The 12,219-nt window shown below is 59.5% G+C and overlaps 1 protein-coding gene across 1 annotated transcript; it reads left to right on the top strand.

Annotated features, from left to right (window-relative positions):
- The first annotated feature begins 3,138 nt into the window (after positions 1-3,138).
- Positions 3,139-8,820, top strand: KAZALD1 (Kazal type serine peptidase inhibitor domain 1). The gene is made up of 5 exons (XM_065672114.1): positions 3,139-3,238; positions 4,673-5,273; positions 6,525-6,685; positions 7,823-7,970; positions 8,172-8,820. Exons 2-5 carry the CDS (start codon positions 4,772-4,774, stop codon positions 8,255-8,257), a joined length of 897 nt encoding a protein of 298 aa, XP_065528186.1. The 5' UTR covers positions 3,139-3,238; positions 4,673-4,771; the 3' UTR covers positions 8,258-8,820.
- Positions 8,821-12,219: the final 3,399 nt, after the last annotated feature.

The raw sequence follows: 12,219 nt of genomic DNA, 5'->3' as shown, positions 1-12,219 counted from the left end.
GCCAGGCAGAGAGGGGGCATCCCTGGGAATGCAGCCCCTGCTGCCTGTTTGGTTCCCGATCCCAGGTTATACGAGCTGCTCTTGGATGAGGCTGCTGGAAAAATCCCAGCAGGGAAGGAGAAGGGAAGCATCCGGTCCTGCCAGACCCTGGCTCCTGCGGGAGAAGAGGCCCAGCAGGCTGCGGTTGGGGACACCATGGCAGCCTGGGGACTGGAGCATCCCTTGCCACCCAACTCCTCGGGGCTGGCTGAGAGCCCCCCATCCCTCCTGCACGCAGCTGCAACCGTTTCCCTAAGAATTTGCTGACAGGTTTGTTCTTGGGAGGAATTTGCTCTGGAAAAGCTTGGAGAAACCTGAGCCTGGCTGTTTCCCAGTGCGGGTCCTGCCTGGCACGAAGCTGGGAGCGATCTTGTCCTCTCAGCAGACTCCGGGGATGTGGCTGAGACCCCCTCAAGAGCTGCACAGGCTTGGGGTGGGCTCGTGGATCCCAGCTGTGTCAGGCTGCTCCAAACAGCAAGAGAGAGGAGCAGCAGTGTGTTTGGGGTGAAATGAAGGTGACTTAAGTTTATTATCAGAATGAGACCCCCAGGGCCCCAGGCGGTGTGCTGGCAGCACCCCTGCCCCAGCATCTCCCAGTGACACTTGCTTCTGCTATGACATAACCTGCATTCCTGTCTCGGCCAGCCCTCCCTGATGCGAAGTGCATGAAGTCACTTGGCACAAACCTTTTTTCCAGGGTGGGTTTTTCACTTCCTCTTGTCTTCCATAAGCCCCAGATCCCCCTGGGGTGATCCGGGAGATCAGCCTGGGGCCTGGGGTGGGGTTAGTGGGGCCAGGAGTAGGGGGCACCCCAACCCAGCTGTTATGGCTCTGCCATCAGGAACATATCCTGATGACAGAGCTCTGGAGGGATGCCATGACTGTGGGTTTACCCAGAGCATCCACAGACTCCTGGCTTCAGTGGGACCAGCATGGAATGGGGGAAATGGTGATGGAGAACAGCCCACCAGGGAGGGGAGAGGGGGCTTTGGTGCTTGGGGTTTGCTGAGCCTTTAAAGCCAAATTTCAGGAGCTTCACTGAGCTCAGGGCAAATGAAGAGAAAAGAGGGATAACTAGGCAGGGAAAGGAAGTGATTTACTCCAGTGTCAGGCCATGCAGGGCTGCGAGCACCCTTTTCCCCCTAAATCTGCTCCCAGCAACTGGAGCTGCAAGCCATGGGTGCAGCTGGAGGGTCACACTGGTTGGATCAAGCTGTGGCTGAGCACAGCTCCTTGTTAAGATTAGGTCTTCCACCCCTCAGTCGTAGCTGCTGCTATTTATTAGCACATTCAACAGTCTCATTAAGCAAGAGGTTTCATTACCTGCCAGGTTTGAGCTCCATCTTTTTAAGCTGACCTGCCCATGGCTTCCAGGTGCTGAGTTGTGTTGCACCGTGGCTGGATCTTTCCCTGATCAGATCTGTGGCTGGATTTCACCTCTGGCCATGGATCTCCATCTGGAGATGTGGCCTCTCTCCCTCCACCTTGCACGTGGCAGATGCTGCAGCAATGCTTGGATGAATCCAGCCACCCAGAGCCCATGGTAAACCCAGGAGAAGGAGTCAGGTCTGGGCCCTCCTGTATGGGGAAGACAGCAGCATCAGGGCCTGTCCCTCTTTATTCCCCCTGTCAAGGACAAGAGAAGCAAATAACCAGGGACCATCACTGGCCACACTTTTCAGCAGTGCCTGGGATTTAAGTGCTGGCTCTATTTCTGTGCTGGCCAGGAGTTGTGTGGACTGAAGGTGGCATCTAGGGCCGGGCTTGCCTCACTGCCTTGCCCCTTGTGTGGGGCAGTGACAGGTGAGGGCGTGCTTGGTGCAGGGATGCCCGAACAGGAAGGCAATACTTTGTCCCAAGGTGGGGAAGCAGGGCACCCCTGGCTGGGTCACTTATAGCTTGTGCCCTTTCTGCTCAGGCTCTCGTCCAGCTCTGGGGGTGCATGTAGAAAAATCTCAGCCCCTCCTGACTTATTCCTGCTCCCAAAGCAGCTGCAGCCCCAGCTGCTCATGGATGTGGGGCCCAAAAGCCTGTGGCACGCTGGGACCTCACTCAATGGGCTGGGCGAGGGGAGCAGAGGAGGGAGGCAGCCCTGAGCCAAGGGGCCGGGGGCCACAGAAGGGGAGCAGGATGCGAGGCTGAAGGCAGAGCCAGCAGGAAACCCCCCTCTGCAGTGAGGGGCTGGAGTGGGGGGTTGGCCAGCAAAGGCTGGTTTAGGGAGGCCGAAGCCTGGAGCATTTTCCAAACTACGGCTGGATTCACAACGTGAACGTGCGAAAGCCCTGGAGCCCAGAATGAACTTGCAGGAGGGTGCTGGAAAGCAAAAACAGACTTTTGCAGTGCACTGAAGGAAACCAGATCCTCCGAGGGGTCCTGCAATGGCTTCGCTTTGCCTGGGCTTCACTGGGGAAGCAAATCCCAAAAATTCCTCGCCTGGAGGAGGGGGACAGGCTGTGGGATCCCCACCAGCACAGCAGCAGGAGCAAGACGCGAATGCACACCCAGTCCCCTGCTTCTTGGAGCCAGGGAAACTGAGGCAGGGAGCAGTGAGGCAGCCTTGAAGCCCCAGCCCTGCGCACCCAGGTTTTCCACTGCTGTGGCCTGGAGCAGCCCCAGTACCACTCCCAACAGCTCTGCTCCAGCCAAGGTAATGCCATTTCTAGCACCCAATACCCCCTTTGTAGCTGGTTGAAGGGGTGGGATGAGCGCTGGCACCCCACAGGGATTGTCCCGCTGTGCAATTCCAGCAGCAGCTCGGTGTTTCAGACTGTGTTTCCTATCGAAATTCCCAGCCAAACAGGCTGAGAGATGTTTTTGCCCACTTCCCCAGTCGTGCTCATCCCTGGCTTTATCCCTTCCGTTCACTTGACCCCACAGAGCCCCGCAAAGCTGGTCTCTGCCCCTCAGCCTGGTCCCCTCCTGCCCATGGATGGAGCTGAGCATCAGCCCAGGTCCCGACACACGGCTTGGGGCGACTCCGGTGCCGGGAGGCCGGAGCGGCAGAGCCCCGGCAGGGAAGGGGTGCCGGCCAGCCCGGGTCCCGGTCCAGGGCTGGGCCGCCGGCCCGGGGAGGGGAGGGGCGGGGGGATTCACGTTTCGCTGACATCACGGCGGGTGCCGGAGCCGCCGGGGACCAGCAGCCCCGCCGCCAGCGCCGCTGCGCACCCCGAAACCGCCGCTCCCCGGCACCGCACCTCCGGTAAGTGGCGGCTTACGGCGGGGTGGCTCCCGGGGGACCCCTCCCCAGGGCTCAGCCAGGATCGCCAGCGCCTGCACCCGGACCCGGAGAGCCACAGAACAGCTTTGCGCTCACCCTCCGTCCCCCCACATCCCCCGGGGGCTGGAGCCTTGCTCCGCACAGCCCGGGGTGGGGGCTCTGGCACCCCGTGCCCTTTCCAGCCCTGCGGTTCCGTGGCCTCCGGTAAACGGGTCAAAGCTTCGCAGTTTGTTACCAGGGAGGTGTGTGTGTGTGTGTGTGTGTGTGTGTGTGTGTAACCCGCTGACCTGGCCGTCCCCAGCGCTAACCCCAGCTCTGGGCTGCGTTAGTCCCACAGACTGGCAGAGGCTGCGGGGTGCCCTTGAGTGTTGCTCCCAGCCGGAGGCGAGGGGACAGCCTGGGTCCCCTCCGCAGCCCCGCTTGCTCGTGCTGGGTGGCCCTGGCAGGGACTGTAATTTTACTTCACCTCAGGGAAGGCAGCCAGGGTGTAACCGGAGGCCAGGGGGTTCACAAAGGGGTTTGGTTCATTGTTACCCGCTCTGGAGACAGGCTGTGGGCCCCTGTGTGTCCCTCCCAGCAGAGAAAGCCTGAGGTGGATCAGCCTCCCAAACCTAGGGTTGGGGGTAATGCAGACTTGGGATCTGGGGACAGGGACCTGCTGTGCTCGTACAGGCTCACAACAGTGGGCCTGCTGCCAGTCCACTTGCGTGCTGAGTTTCCCTGTGCTCAGCCTCTGTTGCCTGTGTGACAACTCGGGGTCACAGAGCTTTCTCATGGGGGTGTTTTTTTCACTTCTTATCTGGGTGGTGTCTTAAAAAGAGGGGTTATGGCATAGGGAGGAGAGGAGGACAAAAGCCAGCCGAGAGCAGGAGCATCCTTCTGGCTCAGCTCCTCTGAGCTGGCTGCCTTCAGCTTGGAAAGAGCCTCTCGTCTGCAGGATGAGCCACTCCACTGCGCTTGTTTGGACGAAGAGGGAGGAAAAAAGGGCTTGTGACTCTTGCAAAGTGATGGGGAGAGGAAAGGGGCACCTGGGTTGAGAGCAGCTTTCTGAGAGGAGATGACAAGCATGGTACAAACCAACCGAGCCATGACGATGTAGAGCAGCCTCTTTGCCCCCCTGCCAACCCTGTGGTCCCCCAGGCCATGGTGGGGTCGGCGCAGGCTGGGCTCTACCCAACCAGCAGGTCTGGGATCAGCCACCCTGTCACACCAGAGCACAGTTGGTGTCTTGGGGCAGGAGCTGGCTGGAGAGCCCCAGCATAGGAAGGATGTGGCTTCAGGACTCGGGGTGAAAGGGGCCAGGACCAACTCTACCCTGTACATCATGCAGTGCTGCTGCTCAGGGCAAGCCAGACAGGAGCCAGAGGGGTGGGAGATGTGTCCTGCACTGGTAACATCCATCCTCTCTCCTCACAGGCCAGGATGGCTCCTCGGATCTAGCCAGGGAGGCCAGAGCAGTGCTGGAGATCCCTGTCCAAGTGACAGTGGGACTGGGGTAGAGGAGCTGCTGCGAGGATGTCTGAAGCCAAGACCCTGATCTCCTCTTGCCTCATGCTTTCCTTGCTCTCCTTGCACTGGGCTTTGCTCCAGCTGGGCCAGGCTTTTCCCAGCACCTCTGACTACCTCCAGCGGGGCTGGCAGCGGCTGCTGGAGGAAGGGGAGGGCTGTGCCGAGTGCCAGCCGGAGGAGTGCCCGGCACCGCGCGGGTGCCTGGCTGGCACGGTGCGGGATGCCTGCGACTGCTGCTGGGAGTGCGCCAACCTGGAGGGGCAGATCTGCGACCTGGACAACACCAACCACTTCTATGGCAAGTGCGGGGAGCACCTGGAGTGCCGGCTGGATGCCGGGGACCTGCGGCATGGAGAGGTGCCCGAGCCCCAGTGCGCCTGCCTCTCCCACATGGCTCTCTGTGGCTCCGATGGCAAAACCTACACCCAGATCTGCAGGTTCCTGGAGGTCGCCCGAGCACACCCTGATGCCAACCTCACCGTGGCCCATGAGGGTCCCTGCGAGTCAGGTAGAGCCCCAGGAGCAGCTGTGTGAGCAGCAGGATGGAGGCTGTGCTTCTTGGGAAGGGACAAGTAAGGGGGTCTGGCAGCAACCCCACAGTGTCTGCAGGGACACATTAGCACTGGGGGCTGCTCCTTACAGTGGCAGGTCCCTCATCCTGCTCCCCCACACTGCTGCTCTGGGGCAGCCCCTGCAGATCCAGCTCCTGGAGAAGTCTGGGAGCAGCCTTGCCAAGTGGGAGTGGGGTTTATGGGAAGTAGCAGATCCTGGTGGAGCATATGGGGAAGTTCCAGGGAACTGTTAGCAAATTCTTGGCTGCGGTGCTGGGTTCACGCTGGCCTGGTGCTCCCAAGAAATGTGCTGCTTCCTGCAAATGGAAACCTGGGTCAGTTTGCCTTCTCTATGTGATTTACATCTCCCATCTGAAACCCAGCTGGCTGGGCAGGCAGTGGTGGGGAGGCCATGCCCCAGCCTGCCCGGCCCAGCTCAGGTCACCCAAGGCTGTCACCGCAACCCGAAGGATATCAAGGTTGACTTTATCTTCTGTAGATCATCACATCCTTGAGGCTTTGCCCCGGGTGTATTTGGAGGCAGAGGCCTTCTCTTAACCTCCGGCTCACGGTTTGGGCTGGATCCTGGAGAGGTGTGGGTAGGAAGCATAGTCCTCAGCTGGATCCTGGAGAGGTGTGGGTAGGAAGCATAGTCCTCACTCCATCCCTCCAGGAAAGGGATGTGGGATCTGGAAGTATCAGCTCCATACAGTAGCCAGGGACTTGCTGGCTGCCTTGATCAGTGGCACAAGCTCTGTGCCAGAACAGAGACCTTGTTTGGCTTAGAAGGTCATCCACCTCATCCATTCTCACCAGCCTTGGGCTGCGTAAGTGTTTCTCTGCTTTTTCCCTCTGGGAAGAGCATGCTCTGAATGTGCAGGAGAGCTTTGCTTTGTAGTGTTGCTGTGTAGCTCTGAGCACCACTGCACAGGCAGGGAAAGTGAGGCCAGGAGGGGTGGTAAGCCCTATGGACTGGGGAGGCTGGGGAGGGAGTCCCTGGTCCTGGCCTCAAGGAGGGACCATGTCCTAGCCCCAGTGTGGGGGTCTGCCATGAGTGAGACAAGAGAAGGGCATGGGAAAGGTCCCAGCATCTCTGCATGAGCCAAATGCTGCCACCTCAGAGGGGACCAGTCCAGGAGAGCCCATGGGACCTGCTGAGGGTGGGACCTCTTCTGAGCCCACCCTGCTCTCCTGTCCCTGCTCCCCAGAACCCCAGATCACCTCTCCTCCATATGACACGTGGAACATCACCGGGCAGGACGTCATCTTTGGCTGCGAGGTCTTTGCCTACCCCATGGCATCCATTGAGTGGAGGAAGGATGGCACAGAGATGCTGCTGCCTGGAGATGACCCCCACATCTCTGTCCAGGTGAGCGCTGTGCCTAGGGTGTTAGACATGGTCCCTGGGTGACCCAGCCCTTGTCAGAGCTTGTGGACAACCAGACCTGAGGGTGGTCATACTCTGGGGATGACCAAGCCTGACAGCCTGGGCATGAGAAGGGTTGATTGAAGCCTGCACACCATGGGGGCTGGCTGAGTGTCTGGGTGCAGGAGCCATCAGCATAGCTCGTCTGCAGTTTTCTCTTGTCGTTTTTGAACTTACGAATAATTCTTAGGACCTACAGAGTCCTGCAGTAGGGAGTTTCCCACCTCCCTGCCTTCAGTTTGCTCTGCCTGCTGGCTCTATTAACCAGGGGTCGGCATCCAAATATAGTGCCCAGCCGGTGTACCCAGCTATTAGAGGGTGTGGGCAGAGGCACAGGGGCCATACATGGCAGCCAGGCATCACTGGGGAGGAAACTGTGGTGGAATGGATGTGGGGAGTGAGGGGACCAGGTGGGACCTGGCACTGTTGCTGGTGATGTGCTGGTCCCCTTCCATCTTTCTGCCCTTCCTACTGTCACAGGGTCTGGTCAAGGACCCCAAACAGGACAACCCTGCATGCCTGGAGGAGACTCATCTGTCCTCCACCCCTGGCCACCGCAGCATAATAGCAGCCTGCAAACACAGCAACAGCTGGGTCAGGAGAAGGTTATTTCTTGCTGGGGACATGGAAAATAGCATGGTTGGTGCCAGAGCAATCCTGGGACCACACTGCCTGCCAGAACAGGGGACCTGGGGCTCCTCTGATCCATCCCCAGCTAGCTTTGCCCATGGCACAGATGCCCCCTCTCTTCTGCCACCCTGAAGAGCATCAGTGCTGACATCCTCCTGCTGTTTGGGGACCACAGGGGGACAGCTGAGAGTCCAGTCATGTCTGCAGAGTCCTGCTCAAAGCAGGGTCCTAGGCCCTCCTGAGAGCAAGAAGATGCCCATTACCTGCACCTCCCCTGGGCAGTGAAAAAAGGGGGGACCTTCATCCAGGGAATCTGTGCTTGTCACCAAAGTGGTACTTCCGGAGGTGGGGCCAGGAGTTTCCCTGTGTTTGCTTCCCCCTTCCCATCCATCCCAGCCCCATGTGGGGTTTTCCTGGCTCCAGCACTAACCAAAATCCTCCCTTTTGCAGTTCAGAGGCGGCCCCCAGAAATACGAAGTGACGGGCTGGCTGCAGATCCAGGGCGTGCGGGAGACAGACGAAGGCACCTACCGCTGCTTCGCCAGGAATAGGGTCGGGGAGGCGATGGCGTTAGCCAGCCTGACCGTCCTCACGCCGGGTGAGCACCATGTCCCTGTCCCCATGCTTTCACAGGGGTGGGAGAGAGGATGTTTGGGCAGGGTGCACTGGTGTGGTGGGAGCTGCTGGAGCACAGGGCTGTGCATGCAGGCTGCTGTGCATAGTTTGGGTTTGGTTCTGGTGGGAATGGGGATGGGCACTGCAGGGGTCAATGTCACATTGTCCCGTGTTGCCGTTTCAGACCAGGTCAACCTGACAGGCTTTTCCCTGCCGAAGCCTCACACCGCACCAGAGGACTATGGGGAGAGCGAGGAGGACTATTACTAACCCAGAGGTGGATGTCTGGCTGCAGAGATCACCTTGCCCCCAGTGGCCATTCCCAGGGGCGGGGACGTCTCCAGAGCAAGCACATCTCAGCCCAAAACTCCTTCTCTGAACAGTCCTGGCACCGCGGCCTCTTGCTGGGGTGTGGACAGGGCGGCACATCCCTTTGCTGCGGTGCTCAGGGAGGGGACCCTGGCTGGTTGGTGACGCAGGGCTGGGACCGGGGGTGGGTCTGTCCTCCAGCACTGAGCGGGGACAGGGTGGCGGGTGGGATGCTGTGGGGACACCCATGCTGTGTGTGATGAGGACTTGGTGCTGGGGGTGGAGGCACCCCGCCATGGGAGAGGGAAGCCAGGGCGAGGGCATTTCTGCCCTGTGTGAAGCATCTTGGGGAAACCAGAGCGGAGGGATGGGACCTGTCTGGGACACCCAGTGCTTCAACGCCATGTCTCCCAAGCACAGGGACAGCCAGGCTTCTCCCCTGGACCCAGGGAACCTGCTGCCAACACATCCTTCCCTTCTGTTTTGTTTTTAGCCAGAAAAAATAGTGATTTGAGGAAACCAGACACTTGTGGTTTTCAGCGCTGTCTTTTCTCCAGCCCAGCTGCCCATGTGGTCAGAAACACACTGGCCCTTTTCAACTGACTTTGTTCTTTCCCTTCCACACAGCTCTCTATTTTGCTATTTCAGTTAACGTTAGTTAAATACACATGTAAGTCAAAGCCAGCACAGACCAGCTGACTGGCCTCTGCATCCCCAAAGATTATTCTGGTGCTGAGGCATGGTGCAAACACTGTGGATGCTACCTTGTCCATTGCGGGGGTGCTTGGGTTGAGGAGCCCTCCCGATGCTCACAGCTGGTCCCAGTGTGGGTCCTGCCCCTTTTGCCCAACATGGCTATCCCCAGCAGTTCATCCCCTGTGCTATGGGGATGCATCAAGCTGGCTCATCGCACCCCCATCAGTTTGGGTCCCATCCCACCTTGGTCCATCTTCATCTTTGAGTCCTGTTCCCCATGACATCAGGCCTCCACCCAGGTGGCCGCAGCACAGATGGGGCAGAGCAGCTCTGTGCCTGGCCTGGTGGTTTAGAGCAAACTGTCATTGTGCGAAGGAAGCCCGGAGATGCTCCATGCTGGAGAGGGCTGTCAGGACCCCTTCCCATGCACATCCCGGGGCTGAGCTCACACTCAAGGGGAGCTTTGCCCCCCCAAAACCAGCAGTGTTTACAAGACTTCTGGGACTCAAAACTTCCCTGTGGACTAAACTGCTCCTGGCTGCTTGGTCCCAGCTCCAGGGAGGTCCAGAGCTGCGACAAGGAGCCAGACCCTGGGAGGAAGGAGCTGGCCAGCCCCAAGGCAGGAGCAGGCAGGATGCAACAAGGCTGGTGGCTGGGGCGCCAGGCTGCTCTCCTTCCCTTGTCTTTTCTTCTCTTCCTCTTTCTCTGGAGAGCTGGCTCAGACGATGCAATTACAGCATCAAAACCTGAACAAGCAAATAAAAGGGATTTGTCTGGAGTTGGCAGCAGAGCAGAATTCCTGCAGCCGGTGAGGCTGGGCCAGCCTGGGCCCCTGTGTTGCAGCTTGATGGGGCACAGCCGGCAGCACTGCTGCCCTGCCTGCCTGTTCTCTTTGGGAGCAAACCCACTCTCGGCTGCGGAAACGCACAAGCCACCGGTGCCTCATTTCTCTTTCCATCTAACAGCGTAATAGCATCCTCCTGGGGCTGCTGCGTCAGAGGGTGCTCAGGAGCGACCAGGGACAGAAACCTGCTGTTGGCTTTTATTGTGCTTTCTAGGGGCTCAAAACCTGCTTTTGGGAGAGCCAGAGCGTTTTCACCCATCCTGATTCCCCTCCCTGTTTCACACACAGACGGGCTGGTGGAACTGGGCCATGATAAGGCTGCCATGAGGAAACCTGAGAGTGTCCGGAAACTTCAGCATCAAGAGCTGCTCACTGGGCTCCCTGCTGGTGCCCAGGGCTGGCCCCTGGCCAGGGCTGCCATGCCAACCCTCCCCAGAGCCAGGCTCACCCTGCTTGCATCGGCACGAAGCCGGGTTGTGACGGATGTGGGTGCAGTGCTGGGCTGGCTGGGGGGTGTTGCACCCCCAGACGTGGCTCTCCGTGTGCTCTGCAGCACAACGCCCTACCTGGGCACATGTGGGCATCTGCATTTCGGTCTCAGTCCTCTCCTCCTCTAAGCTCCACACACGGTCCCTGTGGTACCCCACAGGTACCTGGCAGGGGATGCTGTTGGCTCGTGTTCCTGCCCTGCAAGGAGGGCAGTGGGGACATGGTGGTTGAGAGAGTGGGGAGCTTGAGCAAGAGCCTTTGGCCAGAATTAACCAAACTGCAGGTTATGTCACCCAGTTTGCTCGGATCCTGGTGCACCAGGGGGCTGCCTGAGTTGCAGGCTTGTAGATTGGCCAGTATTGGGACTTTACTCCCCCCAAAGCAAGGGGCAGCAGAATGGCCCCAGGGTCGAGGTGGGGGCTGGTGTTCCTCCACCCCAGCTCCCAGTCTTGCCATTTCCAGCCACTTAAAAATTAAAGGAGCCAATATTGCTGCACAGCTGGAATCGGTCACTGCCACAGAGCTTAATTGAGGTTATTTGTTGGCTCTAAAAATGTTTGGTCAGCTCTGCTGCTGGCTGCTCTGATGCTTCCCACTGCCCCTGCCCTGAGGAAAGCATCCCCCCAGGGTCTGCAGATGCTCTTCTCAGCTCCAGGCACAAGGAGGGTCCCAAGACCCAGCCAAACCTGGTGTCAGTGTGGGGACAGAGTGCCCTGATGACATGCAGCACTAAGTCCCTTTGCCAGCCAATCTCTGGGGGGGTTGCTTTCTGCTGGTGGAGGGGGCCAAGCAGACCCTACCAGCCCAGCTGCCCATGCTCAGAGCAGCCCCTCAGCCCAGATATTGGGTTGACATCAGGGATGGGGGCAGCTGGACTATACAGCATCAATGTGACCACCAGCCATGGGCACACACCGGCCACGGCACCTCCCAGCTGCCAGGGTTTGGGGCAGGGTGCAGGTACCTCCCCAGTTACCGAAGGTCACCACAGGGCTGGGGACAAGGAAAGTGCGGATTGTCCTGTCAGCACCCAAAAGACCCTGCAGACACTCTAATGGAGCCAAAACCAAGGTTAAAAACCCACCAGACCCCAGTCCCGGGGGTACACGCACAGGGCTGGCACTGCCCTGCCACCACCAAGCACTTTGACCACCTCCTTGTGTACTTACAGTTCTGGGTGCTAGGGAAGGAATTCAGCTAACACAGCCTCCCTCCCCACCCCCCCACCCCACCCCCCCACCCCCCCCCCGGTTCCAAAACAGCTGCTTTCTGCCCCAAATCTGTGGTGGGATATTGGCTCTTTCCATTGCACTTCAGTGATGGGGCACCGTCCTGGTCCCCAGACCACTCCAGGGACCACTGTGAGCCAGGAGGCCACCGAGTTGGTCAGCGGCTGACCCAACGATGACACCAGGGTGCCCTGCTCCCCTGAACAGCTGACCTGGCACCCCGCTGCCTCTCTCATCCTTGCAGTCCCCGGTGCTGCCCAGGGCAGCCGGTACCCCGAACAGCCGCCAAGCCGCAGGGTTTTATGGTCTGCAGGGAAACCCCACCAGGTCTGGCAGGTGAATACGACCCAGCAGCAAAACCACGATGTCCCCAGTCCTTTCCTGCTCACGGCCCACATCTGCGCCTCCATCCCCCCGGTCCAGATTTGGGCCACCGGCGTGATTAGCCGCTAAACAGTGCCATCTCCTGGCAAGGCCACCGGCCACGCCGAGCCCTGCCACCGTGGTGGGTACATGGGCCCCTGGGCACCCCTGGAGCACCCCGATTTCCCGATTCATCCCCGCCTGCTCCATGCCCTCCCGTGCCTCTAGCAACAGCTCTGCCTTGCTGGGAAGGGCGATGCCATTGCAAGGGACAGGGTGCTCAACTGTCCCTCGGGATGATC

This window comes from Lathamus discolor, chromosome 3, assembly GCF_037157495.1.
Source record: "Lathamus discolor isolate bLatDis1 chromosome 3, bLatDis1.hap1, whole genome shotgun sequence".
Classification (NCBI taxonomy): Eukaryota; Metazoa; Chordata; class Aves; order Psittaciformes; family Psittacidae; genus Lathamus; species Lathamus discolor.
Note: the sequence above shows the minus strand (reverse complement) of the source record. Positions and strands in the feature narration are given on the sequence as shown.